The sequence below is a fragment of the Fukomys damarensis genome, unplaced genomic scaffold (genome assembly GCF_012274545.1).
Source record: "Fukomys damarensis isolate Sample0158 unplaced genomic scaffold, DMR_v1.0_HiC HiC_scaffold_23, whole genome shotgun sequence".
Classification (NCBI taxonomy): domain Eukaryota; kingdom Metazoa; phylum Chordata; class Mammalia; order Rodentia; family Bathyergidae; genus Fukomys; species Fukomys damarensis.
Window position 1 is genome coordinate 8,181,961 of NW_022900935.1, and position 27,284 is coordinate 8,209,244.

General features: G+C 36.8%; 1 protein-coding gene across 1 annotated transcript in view; it reads left to right on the plus strand.

The window, feature by feature from the left end:
* The window catches only part of Rlf (RLF zinc finger), an 80,578-nt gene extending 54,632 nt beyond the window's left edge, over nt 1-25,946 (plus strand). The window contains exons 6-8 of the mRNA XM_010625908.2: nt 8,732-8,868; nt 15,265-15,406; nt 20,822-25,946. Of these exons, the coding sequence (XP_010624210.1) occupies nt 8,732-8,868; nt 15,265-15,406; nt 20,822-25,483 (4,941 nt within the window). The 3' untranslated portion in view covers nt 25,484-25,946. The remainder of the gene's footprint in view (nt 1-8,731; nt 8,869-15,264; nt 15,407-20,821) is intronic.
* Nucleotides 25,947-27,284: the final 1,338 nt, after the last annotated feature.

A 27,284-nucleotide genomic window follows, 5' to 3' on the forward strand; every position in this document is an offset into this window, starting at 1 on the left:
GGGCAGAAGTCTGAACTGGAAATGAGAATTTTAGGTCATTACCATTTGAAGCTATGGAGTAAATAAGATTAACTTTTTCAGAACTTTGGGAGTTAACTAAAGGTTCACAATAACCTGAAGGAGTTTTAATCATGAAGAACAAATTTCAGTAAGAACAGTATACCTGGTGGCATTATAACTTTCCCATACTTCTTATTCCCTTTCTCAAAATCCGCAGTGGCATTGAAAAAGAGCAGCATCTGAACTACTGTAGCTGTGAAAACTAGCAAGCTAGCAGCTATATGAGAAGGCAGTTTGTTTTGGTGTTCTTCAATTTCCAAAGAATTGTCACTGTTTGAGCTATCTGGAAGCTTACTAAAAAAGGACTTGTCTTTATTTGACCAAGTTCACTCTGTGCCAGAAACCCTGTCCTCAGGACATTTGTCCAAAAAAAAACTGTAGTAATCATTTGACATGACAGCTGTGCTAGCAAGAGAGACTTGTGAAAAAAAAATTAGAAGTTAAAACCAGAAGATGGGTGTTCATAAGTTACTTACCTCTTACGTATTTTGGAAACTATAGAAGGTAATATGCATGTGTAGGGCAGTATGCCTACTAAGAAATACACTGAGAAGGCCCTAATCTCACTTCTACGCAAGGAAAAAAAGAGGAGGGAGCAAGGAGAAGTAGATTAGATTGTGGCTGAGCATGGTGATGCACAACTGTAATCGCAGCACTAGGGAAGCTGAGGTAGGAGTTGGAGGCCAGCCTGGGCTACATAGCAATATTCTGTTTCAAAAAGTTGACAGATAGGACAGACTGCTAAAATACTGAAAGCACATACTACTCAGCAAAAGCAGAGAGACTTCCTTAAGACATTTAAGGGAATTTCTTTTGAATATATGTCTAACCATTAATCTAAATGAGCACTGACTACAGAGTTGAAACATAAGAGAATATAGACTGTCCAGAGAAGTCTCTAAACTACAAACCCTACAGAGGTAGAGGGATCTAGTGTCCAGAATTGTCACAGTATAGCCGGGGTTTAGCTCAGTGGTGCCATCCCGCTGCCTGCCTCATAAGCACAAGGTCCTGAGTTCGATATCCTGTATCAAAAAAAAAAGGTAAACAGAATTGTCACAATATAAATTTTCAGGGCCAGGGATTTAGCTCAGTGGTTTCACCTCCAGCCTTGCAAGCTCGAAGACCTGAGTTCAATACCAAAAAAAAAAAAAAAAAAAGACACAATATAAATTTTCAGTCATCATACAAAGAAACATAATAGCTCATTCACGGCGGGGGGGCAAATTATTACTGACAAAAACAACAAAGAAATTATTACTGAGAACGCCCAGATAGAGGATTTCTAGATAAATATTATAAATACACTGTTGCAAATACAGTCAGCTCTTGCTATGCATGGTAATTACATTCTACAGAATTGCTGCAATGTTGTATTATTAAATATTGAACCACCTTTCTTATGGAAACTACAGGTGTAGGTTATTGTGAGCTTTGACCTCAACATTTCCATCAACCACTCAGTACATAATGTGGTTAAGTTTCCTGTATTGTTGCTTTTGTATAGCACTACCCTACTTAATATGTACATTTTTTACATCAGGTACATCACAGTCTGGCATTTAAGAACACTAATCTGTGCTTCAGCACTATATTTGGGGGCCATTTTAAACAACAGAATCACCAATGAAAAGTACAAAAATGATTAAAATGTGACAATAAATAGAATGTAAAAAAGCACAATTTACAGTATGATGGATAAAATATAGAAGCAGGGAATCACTTTGTTAACTTTAGCTGTTAATATGTACATCAAGTGACTCCAAGTTTTTGAAATTTTGTACCTGTTCATGCATGACACATAAATGATACAGAGTCTTGATGTTTGGGATTACAAATAAATTTTAGCAAGCAGACTAATTGTAGGTAGAGGATTTGTAAATAAATGAAGACCAACTGTATAGACAAAGAACTAAAGGAAATAAGTCAGAAAGTATGATAACAATGTCTTGACAAATAGTATAATTAAAAAGGCAGAAACAATAAAAAGGCATGCAGTAGGTGTGGTGGGAGATTTAGCTCAGTGGCAATGTCCCTGCCTGGCAAGCGCAAGGTCCTGAGTTCAATCCACGGTACCTTAGGAAAAGAAAAATGCAATAGAAGTTCTGATGTGTAAAAATACAACAACTGAATTTAATTCAGTAGATAAATAGCTCAGCATCAGCTTTGAAATTAGAGAAGATAGAATCAACAAACTTGAATAAAACAGGTCAGTTGAGATTATCTAGTGTGAAGAATAATGGAGCTCCAAAGTACATGAACTGACAGAATTGAGAGGGAAAATGTGCAGTATGATAGTTGGAAACTAATGGATTGACTAAGCGACCAGGAAAATGAAAAACTTGAGCACTGAACAGCCATCTATAGAAAACTACACAATAGGACTTGAACATAGATCTTTTGCAAAAACACATGAAGCATTCTCCAAGACAGACTATATGCGAGGCCATAAAATAAACCTCAGTAAATTTAAGATTGCAGTCATATAAAATATGTTGTGTGACCATATTGCAATGAAATTGTAAATCACATATGGAAGATGCTCGACTTGATTCCCAGTGCCACTGTGGGGCAGGGCTGGGGCATAGCATAAGGCTTGTGCGCTAAACTATTAAAATGCTGTTGAAAGAAAGCAAAAACAGTAAAGGGATATGGGGTATAGCTCATTGGTAGAGTGCTTGCCTAGCACGTGCAAGGCCCTATCTTTAACGCCCAGCATTGTCAAAAAAATCTGTTTGGGTATTTCAGTATTTAAAATAGTAAAATCTACGCTAAGAAGTTTTACTCTCAATCATGATCCTTTATGAATTTAATTTTTTCAAACATATGAAAGATTTAAATTTGTATACCCTTGTATCCACCTAGGCTCAGCAGTTGAACCACTTTTGCCATATACCTTTTCCTAGCTTTTCTTTCTCTGAACCATTTAAAAGTAAGTTGCAGGCATTATGATACTTTTATCTTGAGCATACATCATGTAGAAATAACACACTCCTGTTAAAAAGGTGCCCTTTCATAATGTCTTTTTTTTTTTTTTTTTTTTTTACAACTAGGGTCCTTAACGCTTGCAAGGCAGGCGGCGGAACCACTGAGCTAAATACCCAGCCCCCCCTTTTTTTTTTTCATGATGTCTTTGCTCATCGTGCCTGGCAGAAGTGTCCACAGTTGTTAGTTTGCACTTCAATTTATAAACCTTTTTTTTTTCTTTTTCTTTAGGGGATGGGGGTCACAAAATTCAAGGAAGAAAAAGAAATTCATAGCCTCTTTTCAATAAAAAACAACTAAATTATATCTATTGAGCTCCTTAGAGATTAAAAATATGTTTTCTTTGATTAATACCATTTAAGAAATAAAAATATGACTCATATATATAGCAAACATAAAGTGTTCTTGAAAGAAATTAAAGATCTAAATAAAAGGAGATGGCAGATACAGCTCAGTGATACAGCATTTGCTAGATACTCTGAAGGCTCTGGGTTGGATATCTAGCATACAGAGAGAGAGAGAGCTAGAGAAATGTTATAATATCCCATGTTCATAGATTAGATTTAATGTTGTTAAGATGGTAGCCCTATAGTGCTTTCCCCATCAAAATCCCTTTTTTTTGTAGAAAGTGAAAAGCCAATCCTACTTGATAAATATATTCAGCTTAAAAGAGCTATATAATGTAAATACTAGAGCTAAGAATCATTTGAGCACAAAATGTTTTTTCATTATGTATGAGACTACAAGATAATTCCTAGATACACATTGAAATCTCAAAAGCATGTTGGTGGCCTTCATCCCCCACCCCCTATACTAGGAATTGAACTCAGGACCTTCTATTTGCCAGACAGGCGTGGTGCCCTTCATTTTAATTGAATTTATACAGTGTATTAAAGGGTTTTAGCTATTCAGAAGGTTGAGGTCAAATATTACTATTTTGTAGTACAAGTAAGGTATTACAAACTCTTTAATTTACTTGAATTTTCCCCTTTGCGTATTTACTTTAATTTCTTTATTGTATCTCTTTTTCCTCTATTCAAGGAGTAGATATTTGATACATAATACTGAGATTCGATCTAACTATGCAAATGTTAAAGTGTTTATTTGTCATGTGAAGATAATAAAGCAGATACAAAGCAGGATTAAAAAAAAAAAAAGAACTGGTACCAGTTTCAGAGGACTTAGAAATTTAGCAAAATAGTCTTTTGTTACTGCTTATTTAAGTATTTTTGTGTGTGTATGCTTATTTAAGTATATACGAGGCAAATGGAACATTGTGTAAAAAAACTATACACTAGTATTGCTTTTTCAGTAGAAACTGAGGAAGTTAAAAAAAAAAATCAAGTTAGTTGATAATAAACATGTGTAAGAAACCATGCCTGAGTGTTATTGACCTCTTTGAAACTTCATTATCAGATATAATAGTTGTCTTTTTGTTTTGCTTAATTTTTTAAAGATAGGGTCTGGCAGTATAATTCAGGCTGGCCTTGAACTCACTATGTAGTCCACACCTCTGGTTATCCTCCTGCCTCGGACTCCCTGGTGCTGGGGTTACAGGCATGCACAACCACGCCTGACCTTATAGTTGTGTCTTAAAGTGCTACGTGAGCAGTAGGTGTTTCAGGTTACCTGGAAAATATATAACATTTGCATTAAGTTAAGTTTAAGGTTTTTTGTTTTGTTTTTTTGGTTTTTTGAGACAGAGTCTCACTATGTAGTTGAGACTGACCTGGAACTCACTGTGTAGCCCAGGCTGGTCTCAAACTCACAGCAATCGTCCTGCCTCAGCTTCCTGAGTGCTGGGATTACAGGCAAGCACCACCCCGCCCAGCCCGAGTTTAAATTTTATTTAGGAAGTTAAGCACTGATTGGCTCTGTGCCAAGAAAATAGTTACCAGCGGCTCCTGTGGTATTAAGATGCTGGGACTGGGGGGCAGAAGTTCTTCCACTCCTAGCAACTCCCTGGATTTCATACTCTTTAACAACACTACTGGGTTACCCTTAGCTGTACTGAAATACTATGTTTCCATTTCTCCAATATGCTCTTGTATATGTTTTTCTCCATTTAGAACATTTTTCTCATTTATTCTTCCTATTCCTATTTATTGTGTAATTCCCATTTTTTTATGTCACTTCACCCGGAATGTCTTGTTTGAGTCCCCAAATTTGGGTAGGTTATCCAACAAAAGTATTTTAAAATACTTTATTCTCCCCATATGTAGCTTTTAACATAATTTGTAATTCTTAGTACCTGCTTCTTTGTTAATTGTCCCTGACTAGACTGTGATATCCATGAGAACAAAAATCAGATTAATTTATATCCCCAGTCTGAAACACAGTGCAAATATTAGTAAATAGCACTTCTTTGCCAGGCACATATATTTTAACAGAGATGTTTTCTTTCTTACAGGATTTCCTGCAAGGAAGATTTTGTATACTGTTTGTAGACTATGCTCAACTTTAGGTTAATGCATTTTTTGTTAAAATGTATACTTCGAAATTACTTCTGTCCCTTTTGTTTGTTACTACTTTGTTTCCAAAAGATGAAAGCCTTTGTCTCTTTGAACTTTACTTCTTTAAAATATAAGTGGGGGGGCAGGGATTTAGCTCAGTGGTTCTGTCGCCTGCCTTCTCGCAAAAGCACAAGGACCCGAGTTCAATCCCTGGTACAAAAAAAATAAATAAATAAAATAAAATATAAGTGGGGCTGGGGATTTAGCTCAGTGGTACTGCTGCCTGCCTTGCAAGTGCAAGGTCCTGAATTTAATTCTTAGTACCAAAATGCACACGCACACATATACAAATATATATAATGTATATATATATGAAATAGATTACATATATGGACTTCCCTATAAGAAATGAGATTATTTTTCATAGTTTACTGTTTTGGTTTGGTTTGGGGTTTTTATTTTCAGGGGGTTTTTTTTGTTTTGTTTTTGGGGTTTTTTTTTCATATTTTTGAGACAGAGTTTCACTAGGCAATTCAGGCTATCCCTGAACTCATCCTGCCTCAGCCTCCTGAATGCTGGGATTACTGAGATTTTTTTTTTTTGGTCAGGTCGAAATAATAATGTCTACCTTGCCAGTCTTACACATTTCTCATGTTCAGACACAGCAGCAAAAGAGATAATACAATACACATTATTTGAAACAGATAAAAAATGTTCTAGAAATACAAATTGTGTATTACTTCCACCCTAAGTTTTAGATGGCATGCCATTTCTCAGCTTGGAGATGTGTTATTGCTGCCCACACTTGAGTTTTAGAGTTAGCACTGCATGGATGACAGGTGGTGGAACACTTTTGATTCTTGGATCCATGCTGTTTCAAGAGGCCATGTGGTGGGAATTTCCTTTCTGGATGACCTTTCTAGTTCATTCAGCTGCAGGTGAGGTTATGGTTGTTGAAGGCATCTGTAAAGTTACATCTTCATGACATGATGGGGTCTTTTCTCCCCTAAAAAGAATTTAACTTTAATTACGTTTTAGGCTTTCTCATCAAGGCATTTTCTGAGACTGATGTTACTTTTTGAAATGCTTTCTAGTGGGGGCAAAGCCAGGGGTTAAACCTAGGGCCTTGTACATGTTATACTCTAGTTCCAACTTGTTTGTTTCTTTTTCCTCTTTCTTTCTGTACTGCGGGTTGAACCCAAGTCCCTCACACTGAGCCACTTCCCCAGACTTTTTAAATTTTGAGACAGGGTCTTGCTAAGTTGTCCAAATTGCACTTGATTTCATGATCCTCTTGTCTCAGCCTTTCAGGGTGCTGATTTAGAGGTGTGTGCCACTATGCCCTGCAATTCTGATATTCTTAAGGTTCACTTTCTATTTTTCCTTCCCTCCTTATGATTTACATATGTTATGAAAACTTTTCCCTTTTCAGTGCTACGGATTGAACCTAGGGGCCTTGCACATTGGAGGCAAGCCCTCTACCACTGAGATATACATCCTCAGTCCATGAAGACAGTTTTTTGTTTTTTGGATTTTTTTTTTTTTTTTTTTTTTTTTTTTTTTTTTTTTTTTTTTTTTTTTTTTTATACTGGGAATTGAACTCAGGCTCTTGTGCTTTCAAGGCAGGCAGCAGGACCATTGAGCTAAATCCCCAGCCCAAAACAATTTTTAGTAACACTTGTAAATAGCTCCCTATTGGCCAAACTCTTTAAAACATTTTATTCATTCTTAAAATGACTGAGAATCTATTGTTGCCATTTTACAGATGAGGAAACTGAGTCACAGAAGTTATCTAGCTTGTCCAGGGTCATATAGCCAGTCTGCATACAGGGCTGGGGATGGAATCTAAATAGTAACATTTAGAACTTATCTTACCCAGCACTCCAGAATTAAAATAATGCTCTCAACCACTTCACTGTGCTGTCACTGCATTGACCCTGAAGCGAGTATAAAACACAGACTTATACAAAGTTCACCCTATAAATATGAACTTACTACCCTGATTAAACCTGATTCTTTTTATTACATTCATCATCATCTATTTACTGTCTTGCCTGGATACTGTGATAAGTGCTGAGTTTTGAAGAAAAGTATATGTAACTCTTGACCTAGTGGATTTTATAGTCTAGCAGAGAAAACAGGTGCTAATAAGTTACTTAGCTAATAATTGAATTGCAGTTGTGGTAAATGTTACAGGTGGAGATCTTAGCAGGATGGTCTTACAAGTTAGGAAAGAACTGTGAGGAAAAAGTATCTGTGTGCTCTTTTGTATATTTGGTGCCAAATATAGTTGGTAAATATAATGCCCACAGAATCATCATATTTTGTTTTTCAAGGAGTTGGTAGAGCAAAAAGGGATCTTTAAAGGTCCAAAATCTCCTGATTTGTGCATTGTTTTTAGAATAGAAAAAGTACACCAGAAAATGTGGCTGATAGGCCCAGTTTTGCTTTGCTTTTTTTTTTTTTTTTTTTTTCAATTGAGATGGTCTTGCTGTGTACTTCAAACTGTCCTGGAATTCACTATTACCGTGGCTGTCCTTGAACTCAAGATCGTCCTGCCTCGGCCTCTTAAATGCTGGGATTACAGGTGTACATCACCACACATGACTTACTTTGCTTTTTAAAAATGTCTTTACATAATGTAAATGAAAAAGCTGTGTTTCTCAAAAGGATGTTGATTGTTTACAAAACTCATAATCCAGACATGGTGGCGCATACCCAAAGTCCTAGCTACTCTGGAAGCTGAAACAGGAGGATCACTTGAGCCCAGAGGTTCAAGACCAGACTGGGCAACATAACAAGAACCCATCTTGAAAACATAAAAACTCATTTATACAAAAGACATTCAGCCTTATTATAAGCCATGTATTTTGCTGTGTAACCAGAATGACCTTAGTAAAATTGGGGAAAAGAAAACAACAAAAAAAAGTGATGATACTTTAGGTGGAAATAACGTAAGGTTATTATACATAATTTTATTCATTTACATGGTAGTTATGTTCATGAGTAATTTTTAAAACTGTACAAAATGTTTATATTGAGAATGTAATGGAACTCTTATGACATGTTCATGCCATCATACTCTGCCATTAGTCAGTGGAAGATTATGAACCTCTAATTCTTTCTTTACCAGTTATCGAAGACAGAAAACATCATAAAGAAGTTTCACATTAAATAAAATTTACAGAAAAGTCTCCATTTTCTTTTTAACTTAGTCATCTCATTTTCAATAGATTGCAAAGGTCGACTGCAAGGAAATACTAGACATCATATGTAATCTGGAATCTGAGGGTCAGGATAACACAGCATTTGTTCTTTGTACGACTTACCTTACCCAGCAGCTCCAAACTGCAAGTGTGTATTGTTCTTGGTAAGTATATTTAGTTTGTGTACACTTTGTTAGTAGATATTATTGCATCTAGGTTTATGTAAAATGTTATTTTCTTTCAAATTTGAAATCTTAACAAATTAAATGACGTGAATAAAATCTTGCTTTCAAGCAAAATCATTTAAATAAAAATATTACTGGTTTAATCTAGTCAAGAAAGGGCAAAAAGTTTTTAATCATCCCATACAAAACAAATCCATCTTAGAACTTTCTCATTACATTGATTGGTATTTTGGTAGTCATTTGCTTCTCTTTTTTGGAAACCCAAATAAGAAAAAGATGAAATTATCTTGGTCCCTACGTCAGATTTACATTAGAAAAAAATCCTTTTGAGTACTAGTCTCTTCTTCAGCTTTAGTACTATATTACTGATATACATTATTTTACTTTTGATTTAGTTTATATCTAGTTTGCCTACAGAGTATGTAGTTGCTAAAGAAGAAACAAGTCAGGCTCAGTTGACATACCTATAATACCAGCATTTGGGGAAGCTGAGGTAGGAGGACTGTAAGTTGCCCCACCTGGGCAATTTAGCACAATCCTGTCACAAAATTTTAAATAATGATAAAGGGCTGGGAGTGTGGCTAAATGTGAAGACCCTGGGTTCAATCCTCAGTACCAAGAGGGAAGAGAGGAGGGAAAGAAAAGTATACCTATGATTCTTTAGTTATAACTGTATTGGATCTCCTTGAGCCAGAAGAACAAACCTGATGCACAAAAACCTGTAACACTCTCAGTATCAGATAAATAATAAGGGTAATGCTATAGAATATTAGAGAAAGGTGTTCAGGGCATACCAGGGTATTTTAGAGAGGTTCCAGGTAGGAAATAGTATGAATGGGTTGGGTTTTCATAATCTTGATTATGAGATCCCTAAGTATTTCTGAATCTAAGGGTTGCTTAAAGTTAGAAACAGCATTTTGTTTATAGTGAAGTTTTTCATGCACTCAGCCCCTATTGGTCTCCTCATGTCTATTTGTACAGTTTTGTTGTTTCTGTTTTGTATGTTAGCATATCTGTACTTACTATTTTATATAGAAATATTATTATGTACTGTAAATTATCTTATGTGAACCTCATAATAATCACTGCTTATATGAGGAAGAAGAGGATCGTGTTAGTCAGAGAGAGTATGATGGCCCAAAGTCTCAGGGCTAAGGTAGATATCTAAGTAGAATAGATATCTAAGCTCAGGGTTTTTGAGTCCTAATTGAATGCTTTTCTTCTATACCATATGTTTCCTTGGCCCAGGCTAGTCCAGTATTCAAAAGTTGTATCTACTGTCGGAAAGGAGATAATGGGATGGGGGGTTTAGATTTGTTTTGCAGTAACTGTTGCATACATTTTCTTAGGAGACCAAAGAAGATAGAGCTGTTAAGTAGTAGTAGTAATTTTGATCACTAAATCAAATAGATTTTTTATCATCAAAAATCTAGAGATTTTAACCAGTAAAACATATATTCACGATAGACCCATTGTTAAATTGATCTCGTTTTCAACAATGAAAAAAAATCTGCTAGTAATAGCTAAGTTTTCAATGCAAAGAACAAATATTTGGAATATATTATATAGATTATAAGTGTTTTTAAAATATATTCACACAATTCTTAAAATTTTCCTGACACTTTTTCCTGTGTTCTCTATTATAATTCCCTACATTCAGCTGTCATTCTCTTGCAGAAATAGTGGCTATAAGATTAATGTTGTACTCTGCAGCAGGAAGAGGTTAATAGGGATTTCTTTTTTGCCTCCTGAGGAGATACAATGAATAAAGGAAAGAAAATCTTAGTCACTTTATTGTTTATTAAAAGTAAGTTCTTCCAGGCCAAGCATGGGGGCACATGCCTGTAATTCCAGCACTCAGGAGGCTGAGGCAGGAGGATTACCACATGTTCGAGGTCAGTCTGTGCTACATAGCAAGAGCCTCTCTCAACAAAAGCAAAAAAAAGTAAGCTGCTTCCAAGTAATTCAAGGAAAAAGAGAATGTGTTTTTTAAGTCACCCATTGTTTTCAAAGACTTTTTTTTTTTTTGGTACCGGGAATTAAACTAAGGACCTTGTATTTGACAGGCAAGGCACCACTGAGCTAAATCCCCAGCCTTTGTTTTTTTGTTTTGTATTGGGATCGAACTTGGGTCCTTGCCCTTGTGAAGCAGGTGGCAGAATCACTGAGCTAAATCCCCAGCCTTGTTTTGTTTTTTTAAATAATGGAACATTGTGCTAGCATAGCCTTAACATAAAACAATGTATTTTATTAGGATTTAATAGAATTTTATTAGGAATTTTAATTAAATTAACCCCGAAATGTTGTTCAAATAGGATGAATTGTTGTGCCAGAGATTTGATTTTTTTTTTTTTTTTTGTAACAGTTAAGATAGTGGAACATAAGGAGTATTTGTCTAGAAAATTTTTAAAGGATTTTTTTTAATGAGAAAAGTATCAAGATTTAAAAAAACTTGACAAAAACTGAAATGGCATGATAAAAGCAATAACATATCTTTAAGCACATTTACTAGAATGTATTTCTTGGAAGTACCATTCTTGAATATGGTACTCTGGAAGATAGTATGTGAAATGTAGACTATGTAACTTTCAACTAGAACGCTAAACACTTTGTAGTGCTAGCCATGTTAATTGTTTTTCAAAAGCACATCACTTAGCTTATTCATTAACCCTGGCCTCAAAAGAGTTGTGGCTTTCTGAAAAATACCAAAAAAATACTAAGGGAGTTAATTCTCTATGATTGTTTGTCAGTGATAATAAAATAGCCAGCCAGTGAAAAAGGTAACTATTTTGAATGAATTGATATATGTATCAAATGTGTAATTACTGATGCTACATTAAAAATAAATCATAACAGAACCATGACCTGTCATGTAAAGGTACAAGTTCCCAATAATGAATGTACCTGTACTGTATACCTAAAATGTACCAGTAAACTCAATTAAAAAAAAATAAATAAAGTTTCACTACAGACTTATCTCAAAAAAAAAGAATGTAACTATCAATAAACTCAGTGAGAGAAAAAATAATAAATTTTAAAAAATCATAACAGGGCCAGGGATTTAGCTCAGTGGCACTGCACCTGAGTTCCCATCCCTGGAACCCGCAAAAATTATAACAGTTGAACCTCTACACTAAGCTTTCAGTTAGTGATAGGCTGATCTTTGCTTTCTGTAACATCCCTCAGCTTAAGTTTTGTGTGCTGTGATCATTTTGTTTAAGATGTATTTACATGTTTTATTCCCACTACCTGACAGAGTTCAGCATTTTGGTGTTTGTTTGTGCTTTCTGTTTTTGTTGTTTTGTGCTTGGTTTTTTTATTTTGGAACAGGACCTCACTATGAAATGCAGGCTGGCCTTGAATTCATTATGTAGGCCTCACTGGTCCTGAACCCTTTGGTGGTCCTCCTGCCTCAACCTCCGGAGTGCTGGGATTACAGACTTGCGCTTCCACACCTAACATACCTGATTTTGTTTAACAAAGTTTTGTAGAAAAAAAGAGCATGAGAAATAAGTACTGTTGTACTAATGTTTTAAAGGGTATGATCATTCTTTAATTCCACAAAAGTTTTCTTTGCTTCATTTCTAAAATAGCTAAATTCTGAATTTCAACTGAAATGTTAACTGGACTTTTTTTTTTATTGTTCTGTAGAAAGAGTTGTTTGACCTTCTTGTTTGGTAGCTAGATCGCTGCCAGATGTAAATAGAACTAAATTTCCTTTCTAGTTTTTAATATATTTATATATAACTTGACTTGAGCTGAACAGTGGACTTGTTTGAGGATATAGTAGATCATCTAAGCATTGGAAGGTATATACCATTGGAATTATTTTTAGTATATTTTTAATTGTTGTACACTTAAAAAAATTATATCACTGTAGTAACTTAAGTGTTTATACCAGTACATGTGTGATCCAGTAGATTGTTTCAGTTGTGATTAAAGTGACTAAATCTTGGCATTCTCTCAAGTAATACAGCTGGTTGCTGTGGTATCAGGCATGCTTATATGGATAATAGTTTGCAGTCATTGACTTGTGGCTGTACAAATATTTATACAAATACATAATAAAATGCCCTTGTTTGATTATGTTTATTTGTAGTTACAATACACAGGGCCTAAGATACTTTTTTTTTATTTTTGAGACCGGGTCTTACTATGTAGTTGAGACTGACCTGGAACTCACTATGTAGCCCAGGCTGGTCTCGAACTCACAGCGATCCTCCTGCCTCAGTCTCCAGAGTGCTGGGATTACAGACCTGAGCCACCACGCCCGGCCAGGCCTAAGATATTTTTTAAAATTTTAAACCTAAATTATCAGGCTTTTAACACTTTAGCAGATTTGCCTAACTTTAAACTTGTACCTGGTGAATGGATTTTAGTTGACATTGTTTACCCTTTTGTCATCATAATCAAATTTAGCTTGGCTTTGATGATTTTCTTCTGTTCCAGTAGGGTATATTTAATAAACATATTTTGACAAATGCAGTAGCTGAAAGTACAGGGTTTTACAATCAGACTCTGATGGCTTCTGAAGCCCATTTCATTACAGGGATGAATTAATCAACTTCAAGCCTCAGTTTCTCTATCAGTAAAATGTAACAGAGTGGCAAAAGTAGATTCTTTCCTAGAGGCATGAGTAAGCCAAGCCACAAGTTTATAATCCTAGCACTGAGGGGAGCTGAGGTAGGAGGATCATGAGTTCCAGACCAGACTGGGCTACATAGCAAGACCCTGTCTCAAAGAGGGGACACAGGGATGTGGCTTAGTGGTATAGCATTTCCCTGCTGTGCATGAGGCCCTGGGTTCAATCATGAGCCCTGCAAATAGGAAAGAAGGAAAAAGAAAAAAAGTGACTGATACAGTGCTGGCAATATAAAAAGCAAATTTAATTAAATATGTTTTCAGTCTATTATAAAAGTAATTTTGAGAGGACAGAGGGATGAAAACAGTGATAGAATAGTTGTCTACCATGACTGAAGTCCTGGTACCCCCACCCTCACCCCCAATTTTCATTTTAAAGTGTTGGATTTGTATTCTGCTTCCTGAAAAGTCTGAGCTTTTTTAATGAAAAACACTGAGGAAATAGCCTCCACTGAGATTATACTTTAGAGCTGCCTTTTTTTAAAAAAAAAAAACTGGTCACACCCTCTTCTGCTTTGCTATCAGCTTTCCTTGAACTCACAATCCACATCAGTGCTAGGATTTCTATCCCTGGCAGCTTTTTTTTTTTCTTTTTTTTTTCAGCTTTAATTGAGTTTATTGGTACATTTTAGGGATACAGTACAGTTACATTCATTGTTGGGATCTTGTACCTCTTGCTTGAATACTTAGGGGTTTTCACCTTTAAATGTTTATTTCATTTCTTTTTAGGCTGTGTGTGTGTGTGTCTGTATGTCTGTGTATTGTTTTTCTATTGAGGAACCCAGGACTTCTGCATGGAGGTACATCTCTAGCACCTTTTCTGTTTTTTGAGATAGGATCTTGCTAAGTTGCCCAGACTAGGCTGAAACGTGGGATCTCCTGCTTCAGTGTCCCAGAGTGCTGACATTGCAGGTGTGGAAAACCACACCCACCATTAAGCATTTGTTTCCATAATGAGTATTCATGAGATGCTTGTATTTTAGCCATTTTTCAGGAGGCTTATTTTGTTTTATTAGTATTTAAATGTTCCAAAATGCAAGCCTAAGTGGCATCATGACATTTTAAATCAGGGAAGGTCTGGACGCATAAAATCTGTTGAAATGTGCAATTAGAATATTTATTAGCTGGGCTGGGGATTTAGTTCTGTGGTTCCTCCACCTGCCTCACAAGCCCAAGGAACTGAGTTTGATTCCCAGTAACAAAAAAATGAAGAAAAGAATATTTATTAGCTGTGTAGATTTCATTGATAGTATAGTAATGTCTCATGGTGCTTGCCCAGTAGGACAGGGTTTTAATTCAGTCAGTTTTAATTAATTATAGATGTAAAGAATAAAACCTATTAGAATAGAAAGGATCTGTGGGCCTGGTGGCTCACACCTATGATCCTAGCACTTGAGAGTATGAGGTAGGAGAATTTTGGCAAGTTTGAGAACTATCTGGGATACATAATGAGACTACCTCAAAAAAAAAGTTTTTTTCACAGTGTCATAAAAGAAGTGGTCTTTCATTGTTTTGTTATTCCTAAACACAAAGAAGGAAGAAATCACAGTTTTCAGGGAGAACTCCTAATCATGTCACCAGTTTGGGATGAAGCAGTAGTAAATGTATGCAGACAGCTTTTAATCTCATTTTTGTTGTATATTCTGTCAACTTTCATAAACCAAAAAATGGGTTTTTCAGAAGTGCTACCACAAATTCCAGTTGCTATTTTAACATAATCATTTTTCTTCATAGGGAGCTGACTCTCTTTTGGAGTAAACTGCAAAGAAGAATTGACCCTTCTTTAGATACTTTTTTGGAACGCTGTCGGCAGTTTGGTGTCATAGCTAAAACACAGCAGCATTTGTTTTGCCTGATTAGAGTTATACAAACTGAAGTGAGTAACTTGTGCTTTCTGTGCTGATTGTGGTAATCGGAAAGTAGTAAAGACCATCTCCTCTGTCGGGGAGGGAAGATTATGTTTTATATCTGTCATTTTAACCACCCTGTAACTTTTCCTAGAATGGTGTTCTATATTTTAAACAGATATATCTGCTTACTAATTAACATAGTCATTATAAATGAAGAAAATATCGTGTTTTTAGATCATTAGCAGCAGAGTAGTACCTTTACTAGATATTAGAGTAAAAGAGTGCATCATGAATTAGATAGTTTCAGGAAGTGCGTACACCCTGAAATGAAATGAAGTGTCATATATAAAACTTTATTCTTTGAGTTCATCCATATAGAGGTTTGCAGTGAGACTTATGCTATGCTCTACTTTGTTTTTTATGTCTTTATGATTGTGCTTTCCATATGCCCATATCTGTAGGTTATATTCAAGTCAAGTCATAGTTATATCTTTGAGACCCTCCATCTTTGTCACTTTTATATATCTTATACTTTAAAATATGTTGAACCAGTCTTAACTGAAGAAAGGGTAAAAAAGATATCAGAAACAAATTAGTACACAAACAAGTTAAGAAATAATTGTTTCTAGTCACTGTTATGTTTCTTTTCTTTATGGGGGGAGTATCAGGGGTTGAACTCCAGACCTTGTGCTTGCAAAGTAGGTGGCAGAACTACAAAGCTAAATTCCTGGCCCACTGTTACATTTCTTGTCACAGAAAAAACAGTTTTAAACAACTATAGAACTGGCCTTGATTTAAAAAGTAATTGGTCTGGGGATTTAGTTCAGTGGTTCCGCCACCTGCTTTGCAAGCTCAAGGTCTGGAGTTTGATCCCCAGTACCAAAAATAATAATAATAATAATTTTACAGCTGTGTTTTTTGGTTTTTTGTTTATTTGTGGGGTTTTTTATTGTTGTTGTTGTTTTGTTTTGTTTTGTTTTGGTACCAGGGATTGAACTCTGTACCTTGTGTTTGCAAGGCAGGCACAGTTGCCTAACCCTTGGTCCTACAGCTGGTTTTTAAAGAGTTTTGTTTTTAAATCTTTAACATAGATGTTAACTTTCTACCTCTGCATAACAGATTACCACAACTTAGTACTTGAAACAATACCTATTTTTTGTTAGCTCCCAGTTTGTAGATCAGAAATCCAGCACAATATGGCAGAATTCTCTTTTAGTATCCTAAGGATAAAATCAAAGTGTTGGCCAAGGTAGGATCTCACTGGAGGCTTTCTGGAAAAATCTACTTCTAAGCTTGTTCTTCTTGTTGACAGATTTCAGTTCAGTTCCTTGTGGCTGTAGGATTACTGTCTGTTGTTTTCTTGGTGGTGTCAGTCAAACTCTATTCTGAGCTACCCTCATTCCTTGCCTCTATTTCCAAGCACCAAAGACAGAGATCCTTCTTGTGCTTTGAATCTGATGCCCTCTGTCTCTGATTTCTATACCTACATTTAAAGGGTTAGCTCAGGCACACCTGTATAACATGTTTATCATAAGGTCAACTGACTTGGAACTTTAATTACATCTACAAAATCCCTTTCACCATAACATAATAACAAGAATATTACAGAGTCAAACCACACTCAAGTGGAAGATGTTATATAAAGGTGAGTCAATAGGAATCATTCACTTTAGAATTCTGTTTGCCATAAAGAACCCCCAGAAAATGGGAAAGCTACAAGATGGTTAGAGACGGTGGGTTTCTGAAACAGACGAGGGAATTTTCTGTCCACCTATACAATCGGAGTCATTTGTCTTGACTAGTGTCTAGGGCACTTTCTGCTGTAGTCCTGACTCATATTTAGCCTGAAGCGTATGAGAAATACGAACTGGTAAAGGGGGAAGGGGTGATATCCCTTTCAAATTGAGACTCTAAGCTGGTGGGGTGGCTTACACCTATAACCCCACTACTCAGAGGCTGAGGCAAGAAGATATCAATCATAAGGCCAGCCTGGACAACAAATGAGGCCTCATCACAAAAACAAAAACAAGTGGTACATGCCTATAATTCCAGCTATTTGCTTGGCACAGGCAGGAAGACAGTTCACTTAATAAGAAACTATTTTAAGCACAACAATGATAGAGTGCTTGCCTAGCATTCACAAACCTGCCTGGGTTTAATCCCCACTACTACCAAAAAAAGAATCAAGACTCCAGCTCTTGATATCTGTATCAGCTAGCATTTGGTTCTGTTGAAAATGGCTGATATACAATAGTAGTGGCCCAAAATAGATAGAGGTTTCTTTGTTTTTCATATAGGAATGTAGTCCAGGAAACAGGCCCAGTTGCTTTAGGGGCTTCGCATCAGAAATCCAGGTTCCTTTTATATGCCACCAACACATAACTTCCTTTTCATATCTAAGACCTACCTATTCCAAGCCTAGATATAGTGTTTCCATTCCAGATAGCAAGAAGGAAGAGGTAGGGGAGGGCAAACGACATTATGGCACACCATTTTCCAACTCTTCCCATGACACATGCGTACTGCCACCTTTAGCTTCCAGAATGGCAAGAAGATATCTTCATCATTACAGGTGACTTTGTAAAGTCAGGTGTTCTGTTTTTGTGAAAAAAAAAAAAAAAAAAAGGGAAAGGACTTAGGGAAATAACTAGTAATAACTTTGTTTGTTTGTTTTTGGTATGGGGATCAAACTTGGGACCTTGCACTTGTGAGGCAGGCAGTGGAACCAGTGAGCTAAATCCCCGGCCCTTAATAACTCGTGGAATGGATAATAATGATACTGAAGAGCATGTGTTGTCATTTGGTCTTTGCAGTAGGCAATCACATATCATGGAAAGGTCCTTATTAGTGCTTCTTTTTTTTTCTGGCCTTTGGTTCTCTATAAATAAAGAGCTTAAACTAGATCATCACTTAAAGGTGCTTAGAGATATTAAGCTTTGAATCTGTGATATAATGAAGTCCTAAGTGAAGAGATGACTTGAGAATTCTGGGTATGTCTCAAAACAAACATTAGTGTGGCAGAATGAATATAGATGTGGTTATGTTTTGAAGTATAAGATGTAAGGAGGAGGATCATTGTGAATCTATCTTGTATGGTCATGCAACCCTTTTTTGATAAAACATTATTGTACTACTGTTTTGGAAAACACTTCTTAGTAATAAAGGCGCTGAAAATTAGAGATATATGACTCATAAGGATCAGATACCTGGTTCACAACTCTCTGAGCTAGACCATGCACCTCTTGATTTAATAGCATGATGTGATACACGATTATGTCTCTTTTTGGTACCAGGGATCGAACTCAGAACCTTGTGCTTGCCAAGCAGGCGCAGCACCACTGAGCTACATCCTTGGCCTGATTATAAGTATGAGCAAGGGGACTTAGAGAAAATCAAAATAAATTTTAAAAGATTCACAGGTTCTCAATTAATTCTTTTGGATTTAGCTCAACTGTAACAAATGTCCATTCTTTTTTCTTCTTCTTCCTATTTTTCTTCCTCCTCTTGCTTCTCTTCTTCCTCTTCCTTTCCTCTTTTTCTCCCCCCTCCCCTCTTCCTTCTCCTCTCCCTCATCCTCCTCCTTCTCTCCTGCTTCTGTTCCTCCTCCTCCTCCTTTTCCTCCTCTTTTTCTCCTCCTCCTCTTCCTGTTTTTGTTTTGTTTTGTTTTTACTTTTTCCCATTCCTTCTTTAAAAGCCTAATCTGGTTGAGATGATAAAATTTGTAAAATCACTAACAACACTTTCCAAAAAAAAATAACTAGAAATACCATTATACATTCTGAACAGATCTACCAAGAAGTTACTGGCTAAAGGAGTGGTGAATAAATTAGAATCAGGATATGGAATGTGGAGCTGAATTTTGAAGAAATTGGTGAACGTGAAGAAATTGGTGGGTTTTAAATGAGGAAGCTGAGAGAACAAGAGTGGGTTGGCATATTGTATCTAGCTCATATGGGATATAGCCGAGTCAGCTAAAGATTGTACTCACTGTAGGATATAGTTGAGATCTGTGGCCCTAGCAATAGATTGCTTTCAGTATAAATCCTTGCTGCTCTGCTTACTAGTTGGTAGCATTGAACAACATAACCTTCTGAGTCTTGGTTTCTTTATGAGGATAATGTATATAGAAAGGCTTATTTAGAATAAGGTTCAAGGGTATAGTTATTTATGTTCCCCGTATTTATGATGCCCCACACAAAGTAATTGCCTACCAAATTGTTTATGGTGTTCTGTCAACTACTGTAATTCTTATGTGCCAGCACTCTATCAGTCACTCTTTTTTTTCTTTTTCCTTCTTTTCTATTTGCAGGGCTCATGATTGAACCCAAGGCCTCATGCACAGCAGGGAAATGCTATACCACTAAGCCACACCTCTGTGTCCCCTCTTTGAGACAGTGTCTTGCTATGTAGCCCAGTCTGGCCTGGAACTCATGATCCTCCTACCTCAGCTCCCCTTAGTGCTAGGATTATAAACTTGTGGCTTGGCTTACTCATGCCTCTAGGAAAGAATTTACTTTTGCCACTGTTACATTTTACTGATAGAGAAACTGAGGCTTGAAGTTGATAATTCACCCCTGTAATGAAATGGGCTTCAGAAGCCATCAGAGTCTGATTGTAAAACCCTGTACTTTCAGCTACTGCATTTTAAGCCACTCTGCATTATGATCCCTGTGTTTTTTGCTCATGCTACTTTTACATTTCATTTCAGCCTCTCAGATAAAAGGATTACCTTGTGTACATTAATCTCCTATCACATGTGGCCATATCTTCCTCAGTTTTTACTTGTTTGTGAGGATCTGATGTTACAGAAATATTTTCTAATTTCTGTTTTTTTTTCCCCTGTGGAAAGCTGAGATTCAATATACTTGTGACTATAAATGGTAATTTATTTTTCAGCAGAAAATTGGGGTTTTGAGAAACTCAAGTTTTCATAATATCTGGAGTTCCTAAAATTAAATTTACTTTGAGATTCATTTCTATACCTGTTTCCTCTTTCCCTGTTTTAAACCCTATCATTTTACCCAGCTTACCACCATTCTTCTCTTTTTTTTTGAAATTGAGTTTATTAGTACATTTTTGGTATACAATACAGTTACATTAATCATTGGGAACTTGTACCTTTACATCATGTATCTTGACAGCCATTCTTTGGATCCTTCACTGACTTACTATCCTGTATTCCTTTGAATTCATATGCATTTATAATTTATGCACTTGGCATATAAATTCCATGAGGTTTGCTTCAATATATGGTGCCTTGTAGTTATATCATCTAATCTGCCCTTTGCATGTTGAGATGAGAAGGATCTAAATGTAGCTTGCATTAAGGAAGATTTAAGGTGAAATTTAAGAATCTAAAGGTTTGAGAAGCTGAAATATCCATGGAAGCTAATATAATTTTTATATGTGTGAAAAAAATGGCTTTTCCTCTCTTTCTACAGGCACAAGATGCTGGTGTTGGAGTGTCAATTTTACTATGTGTCAGAGCTCTTCAACTCAGATCAAGTGAGGATGAGGAAATGAAGGCCTCCGTTTGTAAAACAATTTCCTGTCTTTTACCAGAAGATTTAGAAGTCAGACGAGCCTGCCAGCTTACAGAATTCTTAATTGAACCCAGTTTGGATGGATTTAATATGTTGGAAGAATTGTATTTGCAACCAGATCAAAAATTTGATGAAGAAAATGCACCAGTTCCAAATTCTCTCCGATGTGAGCTCCTACTAGCTTTAAAAGCCCATTGGCCTTTTGATCCTGAATTTTGGGACTGGAAAACCTTAAAACGACACTGCCACCAGCTCCTGGGACAAGAAGCTTCAGATTCTGATGATGATTTAAGTGGTTATGAAATGTCTATGAATGATACAGATGTTTTAGAGTCATTTCTCAGTGACTATGATGAAGGTAAAGAAGATAAACAATATAGGAGAAGGGATTTAGCAGATCAGCAAAAGGAGAAAAGAGACAAGAAGCCCATTGGTTCATCTGAAAGATATCAAAGGTGGCTTCAATACAAGTTTTTCTGTTTGTTATGTAAGCGGGAATGTATAGAGGCCAGGATTCTCCATCATTCTAAGATGCATATGGAAGATGGCATTTACACCTGTCCAGTTTGTATTAAAAAGTTCAAACGAAAAGAAATATTTGTTCCTCATGTGATGGAACATGTTAAAATGCCACCAAGCAGAAGGGACCGCTCTAGAAAGAAATTACTGTTGAAAGGTTCTCAAAAGGGTGTTTATCCCAAGAGCCCTTCTTCAACCCTGGAGCAGAATCAGTCATTGAATGAACAAGCCAAAGGAGAGTCTCATGAATATGTCACATTCAGCAAGTTAGAAGATTGCCACCTGCAAGACAGAGATTTGTACCCATGTCCTGGTACAGACTGTTCCCGTGTGTTTAAACAGTTTAAATACTTAAGTGTGCATCTTAAAGCTGAACACCAAAATAATGATGAAAATGCCAAGCATTACTTGGATATGAAAAATAGAAGAGAGAAGTGTACTTATTGTCGACGACATTTCATGTCTGCTTTTCACCTGCGAGAGCATGAACAAGTGCATTGTGGTCCCCAGCCTTACATGTGTGTATCTATAGATTGCTATGCTAGGTTTGGATCAGTGAATGAACTACTTAATCATAAGCAAAAACATGATGATCTTCGTTATAAATGTGAATTAAATGGTTGTAATATTGTGTTCAGTGACTTGGGGCAGCTTTACCACCATGAAGCACAGCATTTTAGGGATGCGTCTTACACATGCAGCTTTCTTGGATGTAAAAAGTTCTATTATTCCAAAATTGAATACCAGAATCACCTCTCAATGCATAATGAAAGTTCAAATGGAGACATTAAGAAATCAGTGAAACTCGAAGAATCTGCAACAGGTGAAAAGCAAGAATGTGTTGATCAGTCCCATTTGCTTGACCAAACTGATAAGTCACAATTACCTGAAGATCTTCTTTTCTGTGCAGGATCAGCAAGTTCGCAAATAGATGCAGAAACTGCAGAAAACCTGAAAGAAAACAGTGACAGTAATTCCAGTGATCAGTTAAGTCAAAGTTCTTCAGCATCGATGAATGAAGAGTTAATTGACACACTGGATCACTCTGAAACTATACAGGATATATTATTATCTCATGAGAAAGTATTTATGCCCTCCAGTTTAAAAGAAAAATGCCCCAGTGTGGCAGTTTGTTTTGATGGGACTAAGTTTACCTGTGGTTTTGATGGCTGTGGGTCTACCTACAAAAATGCAAGAGGTATGCAGAAGCATCTACGGAAGGTTCATCCATACCATTTCAAACCCAAAAAGATAAAGACAAAAGATCTCTTTCCTTGTTTGGGTAATGAACATAATCAAGCAACTGAAAAATTTGATGCAGAACTTAAACCCAGCTCAGATACAAACAGTGACTCCCCAGATGAAGGTCCAGATCACAATATTCATACTAAATGTAAACAAGAACATCAAGGTTATTCCTCAGAAGTCTCAATTTGTGCTTCCAAAAGGCCGTGTACAGAGGACACCATGTTGGAGCTTCTGTTGCGCTTGAAGCATTTAAGCTTGAAAAACTCAATCGCACATGGAACTTTCTCAGGGTCATTACAGGGGTACCCATCCAGTGGTGCTAAGTCTCTGCAGACCGTCTCATCTGCTATCTCAGACCTTAATTTTCAGAATCAAGATGAAAACATGCCAAGTCAATACCTTGCTCAGTTGGCAGCTAAGCCTTTTTTCTGCGAACTTCAAGGATGCAAATATGAATTTGTGACCAGAGAGGCTTTGTTAATGCATTATCTTAAAAAGCATAATTATTCAAAAGAAAAAGTCCTTCAGTTAACCATGTTTCAACATCGGTATTCCCCATTCCAGTGTCATATTTGCCAAAGGTCTTTTACAAGAAAAACACATCTTAGGATTCATTATAAAAATAAGCATCAAATTGGCAGTGACAGGGCGCCTCAAAAACTGTCAGACAGTGAAAAATGTGATCATGAAGGCCCATGTTCATTGGACAGGTTAAAAGATGATTGTTCTGCAGAACTTGGAGGTAATCCCAGCAGTAACTCTGAGAAGCCACACTGCCATTCTAAAAAGGATGAATGCAGTTCAGAAACAGATCTGGAGTCATCTTGTGAAGAAACAGAAAGTAAAACATCTGATATTTCGTCACCAATGGGCAATCATAGGGAAGAAGAAGGAAGGGAAGGGAGAGGTAGCAGGCGAACTGTTGCTAAAGGAAACCTGTGCTATATTTTGAATAAATACCACAAACCATTCCATTGTATTCATAAAACTTGCAACTCCTCATTCACCAATCTAAAAGGCTTGATCCGCCATTATAGAACGGTACATCAGTACAACAAAGAACAGTTATGTTTAGAAAAAGACAAAGCAAGAACCAAAAGGGAACTTGTAAAATGTAAAAAGATATTTGCCTGCAAATACAAGGAATGTAACAAGCGCTTCCTGTGTTCCAAAGCTCTTGCAAAGCACTGTAGTGACTCTCACAACCTCGATCATATGGAAGAGCCCAAACTACTTTCTGAAACTGAATCTGCAGCTCGGTTTTCCTGTAACCAGCCTCAGTGCCCTGCTGTTTTTTATACATTCAGCAAGTTGAAACATCACTTGATGGAACAGCATAATATTGAAGGGGAAATTCATTCAGATTATGAAATTCATTGTGACCTTAATGGCTGTGGCCAGATTTTCACTCACCGTAGTAATTATTCACAACATGTATATTACCGACATAAAGACTATTACGATGATCTGTTCAGAAGCCAGAAAGTAGCAAATGAAAGGCTACTAAGGAGTGAAAAGGTATGTCAAACAGCTCAGGGGCACGAACATCAGACTTCCAGGCGGTCATTTAATGCTAAAGCTAAAAAATGTAGCTTAATTAAAGAAAAGAAGTCTCCGATAAGTTTTAAAACAAGAGCTGAAGCCCTCCATATGTGTGTAGAGCATTCTGAGCATACACAATACCCATGCATGGTTCAGGGCTGCTTATCCGTAGTGAAGTTGGAGAGCAGCATTGTGAGGCATTACAAACGTACCCATCAGATGAGTAGTGCCTATTTAGAGCAACAAATGGAAAACCTTGTTGTTTGTGTTAAGTACGGTACCAAAATTAAGGAGGAGCCCCCCTCTGAAGCAGAGCCCTGTATAAAGAAAGAAGTCTTTATAAAGAAAGAAGAAAGTATAAGCTGTGCATCGGAGCACGCAAAGCACAGCCATCCCCCAGGTGACAGTAATACATCGCTCCGAAACACTGATTCTTCCCATCCAGGTGAAAGGGATGGAGGTCAAAAAGGGTGCGCGGAAAGCAACCCAGTGTTTGATGCAGACTCTGTGCTGTATAGAGGAACTTTGAAATGTAACCATAGTTCAGAAACCACTTCTTTAGAACAATGTAATATAGTTCAGTCTCCCTGTAAAATAGAAAATTCCATACCCAGTCCCAATGGGACTGAAAGTGGGACTTACTTTACAAATTTCCAGCTGCCTTTACCAAGGATCAAAGACTCAGAAACTGGGCAGCATAATTCAGGGCAAGAAAACACTGTAAAAAATTCAGTCCATGTCTCAAAAGAGAATTTTAGGAAGCATTCACAGCCCAGGTCATTTGATTTGAAGACTTACAAACCTATGGGATTTGAATCTTCATTTCTGAAATTTATTCAGGAGAGTGAAGAGAAAGATGATGATTTTGATGATTGGGAGCCTTCAGAGCACTTAACATTAAGTAATCCTTCACCACCCACTAGTGACTTAACAGGGAGTGTTATGGCAAATAATATGGTGAATGACAATGACCCTGAAGTTGACATACCTCATTCTTCTGGTGATTCTGCAATTCACGAGAACCTGACTGCAATCCCACCTTTAATAGTAGCTGAAACAACAACAGTTCCTTCCTTGGAAAACCTGAGGGTTGTATTGGACAAAGCATTAACAGACTGTGGAGAGCTTGCCTTAAAACAGCTTCATTATCTTCGGCCAGTGGTTGTCCTTGAAAGATCTAAGTTTTCCACACCAATTTTAGACTTGTTTCCAACAAAAAAGACAGATGAGCTTTGTGTAGGAAGTTCCTAAATAGCAATTTTGTTTTAGAAACAAATTGGCTCCAACACTGGAACATGGAGACAATTGCCAACATGAACAAAGGCTGAGAACCAGCCACACCATTGTTTAGGGTAGAATAGACTTTGTATTTACATGAATGTATAATATCTATGTCAGCAGTATTGGCTGAGTCCATTAGCTCTCCAGTTGGTTTATTGATTGGGTTTTGTTTTTGTTTTTCTGAAAAAAATGGAACTGTACTCTTGTTTGGTGCTAATTAATACATCAAAATATACTGGGGCTTCCTTTTTCAAATTAAGTGTGCATGATTGTATATGGAACAAATACTAAGGTCCCAGGGTGGGAGGGCTAGGGAAAGGGATATGGAGTTCTTACTTGACTTGAATGTGCACCTGAGGGTGCTTTGTGTAATATATTGTACACTACAGCATCTTATATTTTTTGAGTTGAGTTTCAATAAATTACAATTTTTCACCCATTTTCTTGTTTTCATGCCATATAAACTAGAATTACACTTGTGTTTTCTGGAATGTACTTTCATCTTACTCCAGTATTTTTTGTTAACCAAATAATTTAGATCAAGGTTTTTTTTTTGTTGTTGTTTTGTTCTTTTTTTGGATTTTTGTAGTTGAGACTGAACTGGAACTCACTGTGTAGCCCAGGCTTGTCTCGAACTCACAGCAATCCTCCTGCCTCAGCCTCCTGAGTGCTGGGATTACAGGTGTGCGCCACCACGCCTGGCTTCAAGGTTCTTTTTATTTATTTATTTTTTTAAATTTTTGGTACCAGGGATTGAACTCTGGTCCTTGCACTTGTGAGGCAGGTGGCAGAACCACCGAGCTAAAATTCCCCGGCCCCTCGAGGTCCTTTTTAAATAACTCTTGTCTTAATTTTTTTGCGGAAAGAAAATCCTGAGGTTGAGTAGTTTTGGGATTCAAGAGGCCGAGGTCCAGAAGTTGCCTAGATAAGATAAAATATGCCAAGCAGAAGGTGAAAGGGGGTAGCAAATTAAACAAATGTTTCCGGGGAACTATACTTTATTGATATGCTGGTAGTAAAGAAGGGGGTGAGATTATTACAGGGATAGCCAGGAACCTGTGAAGCTCTGCATACTGAGGAGTTTGGACTTGAGTCTGTAGGCAGTTGTGAGCCTTTGAAGGATGTTAAGCAAAATACATTGACATCAATTTGTAGATGATGTGTAGAATGTTGGTTGAGAATCCAGATGGACTAGGAGATAATAGAACTGTTCAATTAAGGCAAGCTGGGCATGGTGGTGCATGCCTGTAATCCCAGCACTCAGGAGGCTGAGGCAGGAGGATCGTTGTGAGTTTGAGACCAGCCTGGGCTGCTTAGTTCCAGGTCAGTCTCGACTACATAGTGAGACCCTGTCTCAAAAAAAAAAAGGCAAATTTTTGAAGTTCTGTACTGACCATTACAGCAGAGGGAAGAGTAGATTAAATCAAGGTAAAAGGAGACAGGATTATTTGCAACTTGGGGGATGAAGAAAAGAAATTAAGGAAAACTTAAAGATTCGATAGTGATGTAACTGATTAAAATGGGAATACTAAAACAGGAATGAGTCTTTGGAAAGAGGATAGAAAACCAAGATAAGTTTGGTCTTTATGTGTTAAGTCGTCTGTGTTTAATGACAAGGATAACAGTATATTATAAACACAGACACCCTGGCTAAGTTTTTAGCCACTCTCATTAGTGATGACATGACACTCTTTTTTTTGTTGTTGTTGTTTTTTGAGTCAGGGTCTCACTATGTAGTCGAGACTGACCTGGAACTCACTAAGTAGCCCAG